The sequence below is a fragment of the Myotis lucifugus genome, unplaced genomic scaffold (genome assembly GCF_000147115.1).
Source record: "Myotis lucifugus unplaced genomic scaffold, Myoluc2.0 scaffold_110, whole genome shotgun sequence".
NCBI classification, from domain to species: Eukaryota; Metazoa; Chordata; class Mammalia; order Chiroptera; family Vespertilionidae; genus Myotis; species Myotis lucifugus.
Genome location: NW_005871158.1, coordinates 2,043,483 through 2,062,585, shown reverse-complemented (window position 1 = coordinate 2,062,585; position 19,103 = coordinate 2,043,483). Strand labels below are relative to the sequence as shown.

At 35.3% G+C, this 19,103-nt stretch overlaps 1 protein-coding gene across 1 annotated transcript in view; it reads left to right on the top strand.

Moving 5' to 3' along the window:
• The window catches only part of HFM1 (HFM1, ATP dependent DNA helicase homolog), a 93,103-nt gene that overhangs the window by 30,791 nt on the left and 43,209 nt on the right, over window positions 1–19,103 (top strand). The window contains exons 16-22 of the mRNA XM_023757679.1: window positions 946–1,040; window positions 3,170–3,303; window positions 4,068–4,115; window positions 6,849–6,929; window positions 11,917–12,008; window positions 13,352–13,458; window positions 13,553–13,600. Coding sequence (XP_023613447.1) covers window positions 946–1,040; window positions 3,170–3,303; window positions 4,068–4,115; window positions 6,849–6,929; window positions 11,917–12,008; window positions 13,352–13,458; window positions 13,553–13,600 — 605 coding nt within the window. The remainder of the gene's footprint in view (window positions 1–945; window positions 1,041–3,169; window positions 3,304–4,067; window positions 4,116–6,848; window positions 6,930–11,916; window positions 12,009–13,351; window positions 13,459–13,552; window positions 13,601–19,103) is intronic.

Genomic DNA, 19,103 nt, shown 5'->3' with positions numbered 1-19,103 from the left:
ACAAATACTTGAATAAAGAAGTCATTCATATAGGTACTAAGGAAATATTTAGGAAGAATATCTTTTCAAAGAATATCAAAATACTGTGTTAAACAAATCTATAATTTTATAGGATAAATTAGATTATATATGAACACCAAATATTACAACTTTTATACAGTTACCTAAGATTGTTTTAATTTCACCACTGCCAAAATTATGTTATATTGAAACCAAAGTGGTATTTTTATATCTATACTAGATGCCCGGTGCATGAAATTCGTGCACAGGGGGTGTTCTCCTCAACCAAGCCTGCACCTTCTCCAATTCAGGACCCTTCGGGGGATGTCTGACTGCCGGTTTAGGCCCAATCTCCGGGATTGGGGGATCGGGCCTAAACCGGCAGTCGGACATCCTTCTCACAATCCTGGACCACTGGCTCCTAACTGCTCACCTACCTGCCTGCCTAATTGCCCCTAAATGCCCCCCCCCCCGCCAGCCTGATCACCCCTAACAGCCTCTGCCTGCCAGCCTGATCGCCCCTAACTGCCCCCACTGCTGGCCTGGTCACCCCCAACTGCCACCCATGCCGGCCTGGTCGCCCACACAGCCTGCTGTTCAGTCGTTTGGTCGTCCCTCACTAACCCCTTGCCGGCCTGGTCGCCCCATGCAGCCTGCTGTTAAGTCATCCATCCGGTTGTTTCGGTCGTGACGGCCCCTGGCTTTTTATATATTAGGATTCTTAGGAGATTTTGAATTAAAATTTCAGTTAACATTCAAATTCAGAAGTATTTTTAAGGCCTTTTTCACCTGTTTTTTAAGACAAGGGACTGTTTAATATAGAATCAAAGTCTTGAGTTATTGAAAAGGACTGGTATCAACATGTGCTCATGTTTATTAAATTTCTGTGTGTGTGTGTGTACATGTGTGTGTACGTGTGTGTGTGTATGTTTTCTTTTTCCCCAGTTTGACACTACAGCTACTGCAGTTATTATGACTCGGTTAAGTACAAAAGAGAAGTATATTCAGATGTTAGCTTGTAGTGACACTATAGAAAGCAGGTAATAAAATATTCCAACAAGATATTGTTACTATAGCCAATATTTTTAAGATATATTAAAGGGAAATTTGATTAGGCCATTTGCTTGAAACTTTTCAGTATCTTAACTAGAAAATTTATGTCCTTTTAAGAAATTTAATAGTTAAAAAATAATACAATATTTTTATTCATCAGTGTTTCTTAGCATGCAGTATTATGTGTCCTTGTTATAAAAGTCCAAATTAGTCATATGAAGAGGAATATAATTTTCACTTCTCTTTACATATTTAAAATTTGTTTAATGATAGATAAGCAAGCTGAGTCCTTTTAGTAAAGTATCTATACTAATAAAGGGCTAATATGCTAATGGTCGATATTCCGTAACAGGTAATGACCAGGTCATTAGCATATTAGCTGGGGTGTTGCTCCAGAGATGGGGCAGAAGTGGGGAGGCACCCGGAGGAGGCGGGACCATCCTGTGCTGGGGAGGGCAGGGGTGAGAGCCCATAATGCCCCCCTCACCAGTTCATCGCCACCCACTGCTCACACTCTGAGTGCCACATGGCCCACCTGCCAGGGAAAGGAGCACAACGCAGCAGGCGGGAGGCTTCCAATGCTCTCCTCCAGAACCATGATGGGGCGGAGCCGCCGCATTGCTCCAGAGTCGGGGTGGAAGTGGGGAGGCACCCAGAGAAGGCGGGACCAGCCCAAGGCGACTAGAGGGACTGACGGCGGGGTTTGAAGCGGCTAGAGAAGGCCAGAGGGTTTGGGGGCTGGGCCAGGCGCGCTGGAGCTCTGCGTGGACAGGTTCGGGTGTCAAAGCAGGGCTGCTGGAGGGTTGGCTGGGCTGTGCCGTGTGCTCGCTGGGCTCCTAGTTTGATTATAATCCTCTTGGAGGGAATAGGATATAATTCACACCCTAGCTTTTTTTGACATTTTATTTATTTATTTTAATTTATTGATTCTAGAGGAAGAGAAAGGGTTGAGAGAGAGAAACATCTATTTATTTTTCGACTTATTTATGCATTCATTGGTTGATTCTTATATGTGCGCTGACCAATTGAACACACAACCTTGGGGTATCAGAATGATGCTCTAAGCAACTGACCTATCCAGCCAGAACAGATTTTATTCATTTTTTAATTATAGTTGCCATGCGACATACAATATTGTGTTAGTTTGAGGTGAACAACAGTGATTCAACGTTTATATACCTTACAAAGTGATCATCACAGTAAATTTAATAACTATCTGTCACCATACATAGTTACTGCCATATTTTCAACTCTATTCCCTATGCTGTACATTACATCCCTGTGACTTATTTTATAATTGGAAGTTTGCACTTCTTAATCCTCTTCCCTTTTCTGCTCAACTCCCCAACCTCCTCCCCTCTGGCAACCATCAGTTTATTCTCTGTATCTTTGAGTTTTTGTTTCATTTTGTTTTTTAGATTCCCCATACAGGTATAAGTGAAATAATATATTTGTTTTTCTCTGACTTATTTTACTTAATGTAATTTTCTAGGTCTATATTGTCACAAATGGCAAGATTTCATTCTTTTTTCTGGTTGAGTAATGTCCCATTGTATAAATGTACCACGTTTTCTTTATCCATTCCTCTATCGATGGACACCTAGGTTGCTTCCATATCTTGGCTATTGTAAACATAAGGGTGCATATATCTTTTCAAATTAGTGTTTTTTGCTTTCTTTAGATAAATACTCAGAAGTGGAATTGCTAGATCATATGGTAGTTCTATTTTTATTTTTTTGAGGACTCTCCATACTGCTTTCTGTAGTGGCTGCACTAGTTTACAGTCCCACCAACAGTGCACAAAAGGTTCACTTTTCTCCACATCCTTACTAACACTTGTTATTTGCTGTCATTCTCCACTTCTTTTTAGAACAATAATGTCTTCTAGAACTATGTAATAGAAAGAAATCTATAATATTTCTAAAAGTTGAACTGACATAATGGTTTTCTCTTATGTTTTTGAAAATTAAGTTATCTTAATGAATTATTAAAGTAGTAATAAGTATATTATTCAGTTATATTATTTGATTATTCAAAATATTATTGAAGTTTAAAACAGCAAGAGCTATGGCATTGAAATACCTATTACTAATGCAAAAATTCTTTTTCCAATTAGTTTGCACAGACATCTTATTGAACACTTGAATGCAGAGATAGTATTGCATACCATCACAGATGTAAATATTGCTTTGGAATGGATACGATCAACTTTGCTTTATATCAGAGCCTTGAAAAATCCATCTCATTATGGTTTGTTACTTTTTCTTGGAAAAGTAGTAATTTTTTCAAACCAGTTGGAACTATATTTGTTTTAATAGGTTACAAAATAGATTAAAGAAACTGACAGGTAGCAGAAACAGAAGTAACAAGAGTCATAAATACATTTAGAGGCAAGAATAGACAACTGTGAAAATCTTTATTATTTCATCTCTAGTCTTTCAGTAAGGTTTGAAATCAGACATTTTAGGAAAAAAATTAACTCAAATAAAAATAACAAAAATGCCTAAAATTATTTAAAGTAAAAAAATGTCTTGAATTTTATTTGAACTGGCGTTCAAATCAAAGTATATAGTACTACCATTGCTGCTGGAATTTTCATTCTGCTTCTAAAGGTAACACACATCTGGTTATATTGCTTCTAGAGGGTTCTTTCATGTGGTACAGGTTATAAAATACTTGAGATTGTTGAATATCAAATTAAAACCTGACGTTGCAATACCATTCTAAGGGATACAGGTTCAAAACATTCAGATCTCTAAGGAAAAGTAATATATAGAGTATTCCCCGTCACTGTTATACAGTCAAATAAGCAAAAGATAAGCCATTTGATATTGAAAGAATTTCAACACTGGTTATTGTTATAGATGTAAACCTTGTTTAAAATCATAGCTATTTTTTAATTTAATATTTAATTGGACTACACTTTTCTAGTTAAGTAGGGTATAAACTGAGCCTATAAAGATGAATTCAGTCCATTCTATTTTATTTTTTACACATTTTTATAACTTATACAGGTTTTGCATCTGGTTTGAACAAAGATGGAATTGAAGCAAAATTACAAGGTTAGATGTATTTCCTCCAAAAAATTATATTCTATAAACTTTAATAAAAAAGGTCAGTTATTGTGAAAGTAAGAATACTCTTTGGGAATTATTTTTTTAAAAGTAACCTATTGTTTGAAGAGAAGAAACAAGAGTTATTTCTTTTCACACCAAAATAAAGTTCAGCACATACACATTTTCTTAATTAATCTATGTGTTGATTCCATCAGAATATCTTCCTTTCTATAATATGTTAACCTGGTTATTTTTTTATTTTTTAAATGACTCTGGTCTTTGAAAATGTTGCATATAGACACAACTCTTTATTTTTCTTTTCTAGTTTAATTTTGATTGAAAATATAAGCCTAGCTTGATAATGGGCTTCTTATTCTAAACTGTGCTAATGATGTGTTCCTATCAAACCCCAGCTTTATTTTTCAGTCACTTAGTATTTCATTAACTGTCTTTTAAAATATCAGATGATTGTTGAGCATTTTTAGGATTAAAAATGCCTATCTCTTCATTGTATTGTAACTTTTTCAGTGAAAGAAAAACAATGTTAAATCCACTAAAAATATTTAGCCAATTTTAATTTATTCTATACTTGGGTGTACATATATGGCAAATAAGAATACAGAGAAGATTTAAAGATGAAACAGTAAAATTGTATTGCTTAAGGAATAAATATATTATTGAAAGATGGTGATAAGCAATAACATATATTTATAACACTGTTGAGAAACAGATCTATAAAGTAGTTATATTATCCTTTATTTGTTGACCAATTTTGTAATGGAGTTTTAAAAGCATATATCGTGATCATAGTGATCAAATATACACAAGAAATCAGATAGTCCAAGAAATATCTTGCTGTATTCCAATAACTGTAATGATTTAACTTTAGTTAAATTGGCAGTATATTTGTCTTATCTTCAGTCATTATAAAGGTAGCTAAGTTTTGTCTATATTTGAACTGAATATAATGTTTTGGTATCCTTGGAAGTGTGCCTTAATTCTCTTAAGAAGGGTCCTTAGCATATAATGTGCTGTTTCTAAATTTGGTTATACTTTCTTGCTCAATTTCTTCCAGTAGCTCCCCATCACTCTTAGAATCAAATACATGCTTTCACTAGAGCGCACAACGTCCTACTTGATATCTTGCTGCCTATTTCTCTAACTTCATCTCTTGTCATTTCCTTTTTGATTCTACTCTCTTTCCCAGTTGGCTCCTTTGCTGTTCCTTAAACACATCAAGCTTGTTTCCACTTCAGGTTTTTTACTATCTGTTCCTTATTCTTGGAATACTTCTCACATATTTTACATGGCCTGCACCTTCCTTTTATTTAGGCCTTTGTCCAAATAATCTGCTGCTCAAAGAGGTTCTCCTGGACTACTTTAGTTAAACCTACCTTACAGAGAGGAAGGCAAACTGATTTCCATGTTGTTACTGCTATTTTTGTGTTCTTAGGAAAGTTGACATGTTTACTTATGTTGAAAATTAGGATGACTATATCCTTACTTTACATCAGAAATTATGTAGCTTTATATCAGAAATACACATAAGCTTTAGTTAAAAGTTAAAATCTATAATTCGCTATGTCCTTTCTAAGCTTTATTTTCCTTCATAGTACCTTTCAATACCTGAAACTGTATTATTTATTATTTGTTATTGATTGCTTTCTTTATTAAAAAGTTCTATAGAGAAGGAACCTTGTCTTGCCCACTGCTATAGACCTAAACCTTGGAATAGTGCTCAGCATTAGTAAGCATTCTTCTTTAGCTGATTAATTTTCTGAAGGTTAAATTAATAGTGGGTAATTAAGAAAATTAGCAAAACTTTCAAAAGCCTTACTTAAAACAATTAAAATGATCAAGCTGCCTAAGCAATGTTCTTAAATTAAAATATTTCCCAAAGAACCTTGCCTTCGAAGGGCTATATTTTTGTAAGCTGTCAGTCTACTTAAGCTTGAACAGATTGTGGCAATCCCAGTCTCTGCTCTGAACTGTTTCCAGTCTCCTGGGCCTTTATAGCACAGGACAGAGAGAGCACTCTAAGCAGCAGCCTACTACTCTGATCCCCATCCATCAGTGAGAGTGACTTGCATTGCTTCCTGTCAGAGGTTCCTTCCAAGTACCGATAGTGCCATATTCAGATAAATACCAAAAGCATCAGTTAAAATAATCATAAGTGGTTGCCTTAAGAGTGGCAAACTCAGAGGAGGGGCAAGACTGGTGTTTTTTGGAACAATATTTTAGAACTATTTTACTCTTTATCTTTTAGAACTATTTGACTCTATACTTTGTGTGTCTATACTCTATATCTTTGATAAAAGTTAAAAAAGGAAACCACTGCCTTACTTAAAGTCATATGACAAAGTGATTACTTAGACCTACAGCAAGTTACTTAGCCTATTTTTTAGTTTCCTAACTTGTACAGGAAATAATATTAATACACCTGCCTTACTATGTTATTTTGAGGATTAAATGAGATAATACAAACATTATTTTAAAGCTCCAAGTTGTAAATGCTATTTTATCACTTGTTATTTGTATTATTGTTACTATTAGAAAATATTTTTTGCATATTATCAAGTCTTTTATTTAAATGAGCTTTTTATTACCACTTAAGTAGGGATTACAGTTCTTCCCAGAACAATTGCACAGAAACATAACTTTAGCATATGTAATAATAAATTTTATTTTGTGCTGCTTCCTTATTTTGCTAAAATAAAAATGTTTTCTACAATTGAACAGATTTATGTTTGAAGAATCTGAATGATTTATCATCTCTGGACTTGATAAAGATGGATGAAGGTGTTAATTTCAAACCAACTGGTAACTTTTCCATCATTGCTAATAAATATAACAACTGCTTGCCCTGACCAGTTTGGCTCAGTGGATAGAGCACTGGCCCGCAGACTGATGGTTCGTGGGTTTGATTCCTGTCAAAGGCACGTACCTCAGTTTCAGGCTCAATCCCACCCCCAGTTGTGTGTGAGAGGCAACCAAATCAGTATGTCTCAAATGGATGTTTCTCTTTCTCTCTGTCTCTCCTCATCCATTCTACTCTCCCCCCTCACCACCACCACCACTAAAAAAAAAAAAAAATCCAGTGAATAAAGGTCCTCGGGTGAGGATTAACAACAAACACACACACACACACACACACACACACACACACACACACAAACATAACACAAAAAAACAGGAAAAACACAATTGCTTGCTTAAGACTAAATACGAAATTTTGTTCTTCTAAACTTCGGTGATGGTAAAATTAAATTGTGATCTCAACACGGTATCATCATTAACATGATAAATTTATGCAAGAATCCTATTTATAAAATTATAGAGCTTCTTTTTGACCAGCATAGAATTTGTCTTCACTGATTCTGGTAACTTCTGGCAGAGGAATGAAATGCTTAAATCTTTGGTTTGTTTCAAACCTGCTATAACTTGTAGATATCCTTTTCCCAGTTCTAAATTATTCAAACATTGATTACTTATGCTCTCACTTTCATTCTATTTAGAGTATAATAGAAGAGAGAACGAATGTTTTATAATTTTAGCACTCATGATTAGAAGTTTCTTGGGATGTAATATTGACTTCATTATTCCAGCAGTTTAACATAAAATATGCATATCTAGCTAAATGTACCTGAATTCTCAGAGGAATACATTACTGTACATGATGCCCATTTACCTGATCCTCCTCTGGGCCAGGTTAGCCGTGTATTTTGCCTTGAAAATATCTATTATGCAATGCCCAATCTTGGGACATTTTGTCCTTTGTGTTTATAACTCAGCAGCCTCTTGTTACACCCTCTATCATCAAGCTACTTAAAAAAAACAACAACACACAAAATGTTACATGTATGTATATACAATTTTATGAGGAATTTAACATGTCTTTTCAACTGTGGTAGTACTTTTATTGGGATTATTATTTAGGTTAGTGTTCTTGTTACAAGGTTGCATGTATTCTTTAGTTGTTTGCTTCAATACTTTTTCCATAAACCCTGTTCTATTTAGTATAGATTTCTACAGAATGCAAGAATTTATAGGAATGCATATGTTGTATATTTTCAGGAAATAAATATGTATATAAGTATTCAAGAATACTATATATTTATTAGTACCACGCTCTAACCAACTGAGCTAACCGGCCAGCTGCAAGAATACTATATATTTATTTAAGGCCAATAATTTGTATTAGCTTTGATTTGTAGTATTTTTATTATTAATCAGTTTGTTATATTTTCATATTTCCATTATGATTTCTTTTTTGACCTATGGATTATTTGCAACTATAGTTCTTAATTTCTGTACATTTTTTAAGTTACCTTTCTTTTCTAACAAGCTTTTTGTTGTTGTTGTTTTTTTTATTACGGTTGCTTTGTGATCAGATAACATTTTCTGTATGATTATGATCTTTTGAAATTTGTTGTGACTTGGTTTATGGCCTAGTATGTGATAAGTTTTTGTAAATATTTTGTCTACTTATCCTTTTGGTTTTAAGCCCTCTTCTAGATAAATATCATATTAGTTCTTTGATGCTTTATAAAAAATACTTCTTGTATTTCATTTAGCTATTTTAGTTGCCTTCAGCAGGAGGGTTGATTCATACTTAGCCTGCCATTAATGTAGACGGACGTTCTTATATAGTATTTCTAATAAATTCTTTTTTGTGACTTCTTGTTCCTACATATTACTAATATTTTATTTTACCTTTTTCAGTATTTACTTTTTAAAAATATATTTTTATTGATTTCAGAGAGAAAGGGACAGGGAGAGAGAGATAGAAACATCAATGATGAGAGAGAGCCATTGATCAGCTGCCTCATGGGAATCAAGCCTACAACCCAGGCATGTGCCCTTGACTGGAATTGAACCTGGGACCCTTCAGTCCACAAGCCAGCACTCTATACACTGAGTCAAACCAGCTAGGGCAGTATTTATTTTTTGTATTTAAATTCTTAGCCTCTGTGTTTTAATTCTGCTTCATACAGTTTTTTATTTTTAAATCTGTCATCATAGTACTGAAATACCTAGATATTTTCATTGGTATGCTTATGTTTTTGTTGAGCGTTTTAGTTATTCTACCTGGTAATGTGTAAAAGAGAAGGGCTCAAAAGGCCAAGTCTTAGTTTGTGTGAATTTAAGAAGGGTTTATCCTTCTTAAAATGGTGTGTAACTTCAAGAGGCTTGAAAAGTTAATGAACTGGGTTGCATCTTGAACCTCTGTAGGAGGGAGGGTGAGAAGGACGGAAAGAAAGATGGAAAATTTGCAGTCCTAAAACTATTTGGCACAGCTGATGGGGAATCTTCAAGTCAAAATTGCCCATCAGAGGAGTCCCTTGTCTTATAGGCCTACCTTAATATTCCTGCCATGCTCAGTCATTGGTTTGGAGCATCTTTGAGAAGTGTGATCTCGGTATGAACATGGTGATGGATTCAGAACATAGTAGCTGGGGTCATCTCCAGTAGGAGATGTGAGAGGTGCAGTCTTATGGCCTCTACCTCCACCCCAATCCCCAACTGTATAACTTTTATTTTGAATTATCCTGAATTTGCTACTATGAGAATATTAATCACGTAGCTATATTGATAGCAAAGTTGCCCCCTTACTTCTTTTCTTCACTTGCATATCTTTTTTAATTCTTTCTATTTCTTCTACCTTGAGTCACTTTCTTCATGGCTTCCTTTCTATGTTATTTTTAAAAAAACAAAAACAAAAACAATTCAACATATTTTATTGTCATCTGGTAGTAACATAAGGGTATTGTAAGCCAATATGAATAAGTGTGTAAGAACTATTCCCCCAAAAAAGGACACCTGAAAAACACAAACTGTATTGCTCCTCAATAATTTCTCACTTCATTAAGTCATTTCTAGGTGGAGACACTTTGATGCAGAGTGATATTATCTCCTTTTAGCATGATCCGCTCTAGTTTTTTGTTTTGTTTTGTTTTAGATTGAATCTCTTCTGCATCATCTACTATGAGATTCATATACTCATCAAAACCAATGATACAGGCTTCTATCCACATATTCACTTGCTCATAAAGCCACACCTAAATCTGAAATCTATTTTACAAATATCTGCACTTTTTGAACCTGGCCATGGTACTGCATGGTGGATGCTAACAAAGCCACACTAAGCCGCACGCTCCCTCAGAGAGCCACTTCTGGAATCTTTGTATGTTGTTTTTATACTTTACTTAGGAAACCTTCATCCTTACTAAAAACCCAGCAAGTATCAAGTCTTTTACCAAAACCTTTAATTTTCTCTAACAGGGAGATAGCCTATATCAGTGATGGCGAACCTTTTGAGCTTGGCATGTCAGCATTTTGAAAAACCCTAACTTAACTCTGGTGCCGTGCCACATATAGAAATTTTTTGATATTTGCAACCATAGTAAAACAAAGACTTATATTTTTGATATTTATTTTATATATTTAAATGCCATTTAACAAAGAAAAATCAACCAAAAAAATGAGTTCACGTGTCACCTCTGACACGTGTGTCAGGTTCACCATCACTGGCCTATATTAATTTATAAACACTTAGGATAATAGCAGCAGCTTTAAATATGCCCTAGTTATATTTAGTTTCCTTGATAACCATATTCTTGATATCTCACACACTGCTCTCAGAAGCTCCATTTTCTGAACCATTGAATTACTCACATTTTTGCTGAATATATTCACTAGACTCCTAATTGAGAAAGCAGCTTTTAAGCTGCCCTTGTTATTTCTCTGTTTCTTTTTTATCTTCTGTACCATGGAGTATCTAAATCTAATGGAATGTAATTTTTTCCCCTTCTTCAGCAAAACCTGTAGTACATACATAAATGTTAATCCTTTTCTTGAAAAGCAGTATGCCGTTTTCCTGTTCCCAGCCATTTTCTGTTTCACAAGGTTTGAAATTATTCGTAATGTTTTTGACAACTTATAATTGAAACCAGTAGCTTTTAAAACAATTCCATTTCATCAATTATTTACCCCCACTCAAATCCCCCTACTCCAGTCAACCCAATGTTGTATTTCTAAAACAATTTATATTCAAACGCCAATTTAATTAAATTTTGCTCAAAAATTTTAAGTGGTACTCTTATTTTACAAATCAAATCCAAAATCTAAACTCTTTTAATAGCATTTCAAGGCTCTTTCAGGGCCTCTGTAAGTCTATCATTCATCATGTTTTGATAATGAAAGTGGGCAACATTTAATGTTAGACCCTATGCTAAGTTCTTTACATGGATTATTGCATTTAATCTTTATAATAAACATATGAAATATTACTTCTATTATTTCTACATTATGTAAAATAACCTGCATATGACCAAGCCATATGTTTATCAAGCCATACATCTCTCATAACAGTATTCTAATGATAATCTTTTAAACTTTACTTTTTTTATTAGCAAATCTTGATTTTTCCTGAGATCATAATGGCTGTATTTCCTTTCTGCCAAGGCATATTAGTTACTTTTAAATCCTGCTCAAGACTCATTATCTCTACTAGGCCACCCCACATTGACCATTCTCTTAAGTTCAATTTCCTCTGTATTTAAGTTTGTATATGTAAATGTTATCATTAACTGGACTTTGTTCTCTAGTCCAGTTATTTTCATCTGGTTATCTCCCTAGCCAAACTATAAGTTCAGAGACTACATCTTCTAGATTTGTTGGTGTGTCTTTTGTTCTTGATCTCATTACAGGCTGGAATAGATGTTAAAGAAATGTTTATTAAACTCATGAAAAAGCAAGTTGTTTCAGCTGATGGAGTAAATGTTTATTTTTCCATCTTTTACCACAGAGACAGGAAGGTTGATGGCTTGGTATTATATTACATTTGAAACAGTGAAGAAATTTTGTACAATTAGTGGAAAAGAAACTTTACTGGATCTGGTAAATTGATTTTCATTAGAAAATAAATACAAACTAATACAGTATAAAATAATTTTGGGGAAACAACTAATTAGTATATCATGTAATTTAAGAATGAATGAGCAGAAAACAGTGCTTATGTCTCTTCCAACCTTATGTACATTTGATCATGAGATATTCAATATTAGGTCTTAGAATGTATTTTCAGTTGTATCTATGTATCAGGGCTAAGAAAATTTATATACATACTCAGAGTAGGGCTGGCAGTTACCCTTCAACTTACACGAGAATGCCAATTACATTGGTAGTGGCTTCTAAGTGCAGTATGTTGAGAAAGACCCCAAATCATGTGGCATGACATATTAGGAAAGTCTGCCATTAGTGAGGGACAATGAGGGACACATGTGCCGCATATATGCAACTCTTCCCTGAACCTTTTGCAACAGAATAACAGTAACAGTAGAAATAGAATAGGATTGATGATAGACCAAAAACAAGAGAACTGATTGTAGGGAAATGTGAGTAAAAACAGGTATACTAAGATATCAACAGTGGTGGCAACTTTGCAGCTATAGCAGTGAAGAGAACGATAGTCATATTGGTAACTGGTAACTGTATTGGTGCTTTCTCCCTTTACTGGGGACATGACTATAAAACAAGATATTTATATTTATTTTTAAATTTAAGCCATTCATTTTAATTTAAAATAGCTAAGTTGACTATTTTAATAGGATTATACTAAAAATAGCACAAAAATTGGCGAAAAGTAGGCTTTATTTACATGTAAAATTATTTTTAACTAAGAAGAAATCAAGAGTAGAAAAATCTTAATGTTAACATTAATACATCTGATTTTTAGTTCAGTACATGTGTAAGAGAATTAGAATAGGTATTAGTTTCATTTTACATATGCAAGAAACCAAAGCAGAGAGAGTGCTTTGCTCAAAGTCATGTGGCATAACTGATATCTAAAGCATTCTTTTCATTACAAAGTTAGCCTCAATAGAGATAATGGTTTGCAAACTATAGAAGGGGGAGTAATAATATAATAGTAGTAATAGTATTAAGAGCAACATTTACTGAAGGCTTACTATGTGGTAAGATTATTTTGTTAATCTTTAACGTCTTAGTCCCAGTGTCTAGCACAATGTCTGACATATAACAAGTGTTTGTAAACTTTTGTTAATAAATGAATGAGTGGGTGAATCCTTAAAGAAGCAAAATGTATAAAGCAAATTTTTAGCTCTATTATGCCCAATGATAAAACTGTGGTGTCCCAAGGCAACATGAGAAATAAGTATAGAGAAAGTGGATGACAGGAAAGAATGGACATAATTAAATGGACAAATGCTGAAATTTTATAGGTCAAAATGATAGCCAGCTGCAAGGAATTTCTAGATGTACAATTAAGGACAAATGAAAAGAAAACTTTGAATACTTTGAACAGAAGTCCAAATCGAATAACTATCAGGTACAGAAGTTAAAATATTTTAAATAATTTTAAAAGGTTTTATTTTGTTAAAATAAGTAATAATAAAAATTTTGCCTTGTGTTTTTATTTACAGATTTCCAATGGAAGGAAAAATTAAAACAAGAGAAATGAAAGTAAATTGGTAAAGATAATTCATTGTTGAATGTCTTAAAATACTGACTACCTGTTCATGATTCATATTTATACATTTTTTATAGTTTTAAAATTTATTTCACATTTTTCCTGAGTATAAAAAAGAACATATTTACATAAAAATGAGTCAGAATGTAGGTGTGAAATTAATTTCTAAAAATTCAGACTTCAATTTAAACAGATGATTTGTGAAATTTTTTAATCAACAAATATTTATTGAGGATGTGTTCTGTTCAGGCAAGGTAGATGATAGAAAGAAGATATGCTTATCATCAAGAGCATTCAAGTTAGCTTGAATGAGAACCATACATATAAAAATAATGGACAGTATGAAAACACATGTAATAAATGTCTGTTGAATGACAGTGGCATTCTGAGAGAGCAAAAGCATGGGTAAAGGAATGCATATATGACAGTGAGATGAATATTCTGCCAAGAATGGGAAGTTTATAATGAGGAGTTGTAAGTGGAAGAGTAGACAGGTTACATTGTAAATTGTAGTGACTTTTACCCAGTTTGCAATCATAAATGCAGTAATGTGCTATGCCAAGTGCTTGGTTTTCTGAATATTTAGATCTTAGTGTTAAACCTTTTGATTTCGAGTATACAATTTCAGATAAAAATGATTTTTGTATGTTCTCAATTAAACCAGTTAGCTAAAGAAATTTTTCCCCTCCTTAGCTAGAGGAGGTCACTCCTTCCATGGGATATTTCATGATATCACGTTGAATTTTATCTCCCAAATACCTTGATGTCTCAGAAACAAAATTCTCCCCATTCTAAACAATTTAAAAGGCCTATCTATAGCTTAGACAACAGAAGTTTTTGTTTTGCTTCTTGGCTGTATTTCTCTAGAAATTCTAATTCCTTAGAGATCATTATCTCCCAATCCTCCCATTTTACAAATGGAGTAAGTGATGCCTAGAGAAGTTGTGACTTGCCCAAGGTTATGTTGCTATATTGGGGACTGAACTACAACAATAATCTAGATCTCTTGATTTAGTGTTTTGTTTTTTTCTGATATACTCTGTAGCATCAACTGGTGAGTCAAATCAGGTGTTTTTCCACAAGCATCTTCTTGAGAACTCCCTATTTGCAATTTTAATGCTTTTATTTATCTTGCCTTAAATTGGGTCATACATTCTTTTGATAAGTTTAAAACTTAAATTTGATGACTTTATAATTGTTTTTATGCATATAACAATTTTGTTTCCCATTATTGTTTCCCTCCTTTATGCATCTACTTGAGTTTGGCCAGGGAGAGAGAATGTGTGTAGGGCCTTTCTTAATCCAGAATGTACAGTCTTTTGGTGGGTGATGATGGCTAATAGTTACCACTTTTATATCTCCCTCTTTTCCCTGTTACGTTGTTGAATTCCAGGTGTTAATCCTCTTAACTTGAAATTTTTATCCTTCAAGTTTCTGCCCTTTATTTTAACGTTGTTGTTTTTTTATTTTTCATAACTTTAATTTCCAGGTTTTTCGCCTTCAGCCCTAGCTGTTTTCTTAAATGACATTTTCCAGTGAACTCAGTATATATTTCCAAATCAGTGGTTTCTCATTAATTTGTTTCTTGTTACTATATTTTGAAAGTAAGACATGGATTTATTTGTAAAGAGTCAAAAGTAAAATTTATAAAGCAAAGACTAAGGTCACCCTTGACTACTCCCTATCTCCCTTCCCCAGTAGTATGATGTAAATTTTCTATTTATGTCCTTTCTATTTATTTCATACATATTGGTGTGCTAATAAACATTTATAATGTCTATATATAAGCAAGCAAATGCTATAATTATTGCCCTAGTAATGTCATACTTTCTATATCAGTATGTACACATATCAACTTCATTTATTATAATAGCAATATGTATTTTAATAGCAATACATCCTATAGTATGAATATATTATAATTTTAACCACTTCTTGATGAATAGTTATATAGTTTATAAATATTTGCTAGTATAATTGGTGCTGAAATGAACTTATACCATATTTTTCAAGGATTTCTGGGTAAAAGGGTTCATACATGAAAAGATTTCATGTATAATGCCAAATTGCCTTTGAAAAGGCTTTTCTGACAGTTCCCATCCACAATATAAAAAGAGTGACTATTTTCATACATTTTCTCAATAGTGGTTTTGCATATTTGAACTTTTGCCAATCTAATGAGTAAAAAGTTGTATTTTAAAATTAGGAGGGAATATACATAATTGGTTTTATGCAAAAGGAAATATGATTTTTATTCAGTTTGCAATCACAAATGCTATGATATGCTATGCCATGTGCTTGGTTTAGGATATAGAAGGGAATATTATTATTAGGAGGGAATAATTATTAGGGAATATACATGTTATTTAAACTGCTATAAAATCATGTTAGGAAGATCTTTTATATCTTGTATTTCTTAGAATAGCCTCAACTACAGTCAAACAGCAATAAAGTGAATAACAATAGCTTAAACAAGATAGGCTACTTTTTTATCACAGAATAGATAACTCAAAGTAGAGTCTGAGGTAGCTTCATGACTTATTTCAAGGTCACCTCATTGTCCAAAAAGACTGCTAGAGCTGTAGCCATTACATTTAAGTATCCTCTCTCGGTTCAGTAGACTTCTTGGAAGTCCTAACTCACTTTTGCACCTAGTTCCATGGCTATACCTACATGCAAAGGAGACTGGGAAGTGTCTTGGTGGCATGTGTCTAGATTAAAACTGGGATTTTGCTTTTAAGAAGGAAAGTGAGAATAAATGTTGGTAGGAAAGCAGTCTCTGCCCTGCATTCTAAAATCATAGGACTTTTCCTATCATTTCTTCTAATACTTTAAAATCATTTTATTTTTACTTATAGGCTTTTCATAAGGCATTTGGAGTTAATTTTTATGTATGGTATGAGTTAATTAATTATATTTTGTCTTCCAAAGATAGTCAGGAGTATTTGATAAATATTTACTGTTAGTCTATTTATTTTGTTGCTGTGACAATACCACATTGTTTTATTTACTCTTCTTTTATTGCTTGTTTTGTTATCTGATAAGGCAAGTCCCTCCTTATTGATCTGTAAAAGATGTTTTGAGCTATTACTACAGTTTTCTCCCCCTGATCATTATGAACTTTTGATCTCTATGGACTTTATTTTTATTATTTTTATTTTAATCCTCACTGGAGGATATGTTTTTCATTGATTCTGGAGAGAGAAGAAGGGAGAAGGAGAGATAAAGACATCATCTATTGGTTACCTCCTGCACCCCAACCCTTACTGGGGATCGAACCTGCAACCTGGGTATGTGCCCTGATTGGGAATTGAACCCACTAGCCTTCACTGCATGGGATGATGCTCCAACCAACTGAGCCACACTTGCCAGGGCTAGATCCCTATGAACTTTAGAGTCAGTTCATCAAGGTCTATAAAAGGTCCTGTTGAAATTGGCTTTATAGATTAGTTTGGAAAAGAATTCTTACAGTTTTGAAATCTGTTTAGGTATATGGTCTGTCTTCATCCATTCAGATCTTTATGTCTTTCTGTGGTATTTTATATTTAACTAGAGGCCTGTTGCACGAAGAGATTCGTGCAATAGGCCTTCCTTTCCCCTGGCTGCTGGCACCGGTTTTCCTCCAGCACCTGGGACCCAGGCCTTCGCCCTGAGGCCGTGAGGCTTCGCTGCTCCAGTCGTCACTGCTCCGGGGCCGTCAGGCTTCGCTCCACCGCTTGGAGCCTATGTATGCAAATTAACCGCCATCGTTGTTAGGTTAATTTGCATACTCTCCAGATTGGCTGGTTAGCGTAGGAAAGGTACAGTCAGTTTACATGTTTGTTTATTATTAGGTAAGATTATTTAGGATTTATATCTCTTGTTAGGTTTATTTCTTGGCATTTTACATAGTTTGATAGTGTGAACAGAGTTTTTTTAAAAAAATATGTTTTCTTTAATTGATTTCAGAGAAAAGAAGGGAGAGGGAGAGAGGGATAGAAACATCAATGATGAACCCTGGCCAACATTGCTCAGTGGTTAGAGCATTGGCCTACAGATTCGATTCCTGGTCAAGGGCACATGCCTAAGTTGCAGATTTGATCCCTAATCCAGGTTGGGGTGTGTTCAGGAGGCAACCAATAAACGTGTCTCTCTCACATTGATGTTTCTCTCTCTCTCTCTCCCCGTCCCTTCCATTTTCTCTAGAAATCAATGGAAAAAAATATCCTCACTCTTTGGGTGAGGATTAAAAAAAACCCGAAACATCAATGATGAGAGAGAATCCTTGATTGGCTGTCTCCTGCATATCCCCACTGGCAATCGAGCCTGCAACCCAGGCATGTTCCCTGACCAGGAATCAAACCATGACCTCCTGGTTCATGGGTCAACGCTCAACCACTGAACAACACTGTCCAGGCCCGCGTCCTTTTTTACATTGAATAACATAACGTTGCATTTTATAAATCATTCATTGATGATATATAGGAAGGCTACTTTTTTTTTGAATTTTGATTGTTTTATTTGGCTATCTCGCCGAACTATCAACAGTACTAATAGTTCTTAAGTTGGTTTGCTGGAAGTTCCTAGGTAGACAATCATCCTAATATAATAAAGAGGTAATATGCAAATTAACCCTCACACTGTCACAAGATGGCTGCGCCCACAGCAGAGGTAGGGTTCCCATAACACAAGATGGCTGCGCCCACAGCAGAGGCAGGGTTCCCATAAGGAGCCATAACGAGCGATCAGCAGGGACCAGAGGCTGCGTGGCTCCGGGCCGGGGCAGGGGACCTGAGGCTGCGCCCCCACCTGGTGGGGCCTGACAGGGGACCTCAGGCCATGCCCTCCACCCCAGCGCCGGGCCGGGGGACCACAAGGCATGCCCCCCGCCCCGGTGCCAGTCCGGGGGACCTCAGGCTGCACCCTCCACCCCGGTCTGGGCTGAGGGACCTCAGGCCACGCCCTCCGCCCCAGCCCGGGCCAGGGGACCTCAGGCTACAACCCCACCTGGTGGGGCTTGACAGGGGACCTCAGGACGTGCCCCCACCCTGGCACTGGGCTGGGGAACCTGAAACTGTGCCCCCCTCCTGGCACCAGGCTGGAGGACCTGAGGCTGCGCCCCCCGCCCGGCACCGGGCCAGGGGACCTGAGGGTGCACCCCCCCCACCCAGCGGGGCTTGACAGGGGTGGGGCCAGCCAGGTCTGGATCTTGCCCAATGGGGGTGAGGCCGGCTGGGTCTGGGTCTCGCGTGATTTCGAGGCACGCGTGGGTGGGCAGGAACTTGACTCTGGGTCCTGCGGTGTGCCCCAGACTCTGACGGGAGGAAGATTTTCATATATATTTTACTAATTTTCTTTCATCTCTGACACTTCTATTATAGAGAAAGAGCAAATAGCAATATTAAAATATTTTCTTTAATTCCCTTTTAATGTGCACAAATTTCGTGCACCAGGCCACTAGTTTTATCTATAAAGAGTAATTTCTAATAGTTATTTCCTTGATTTCTAGTGGTTTGTTTGTTTTT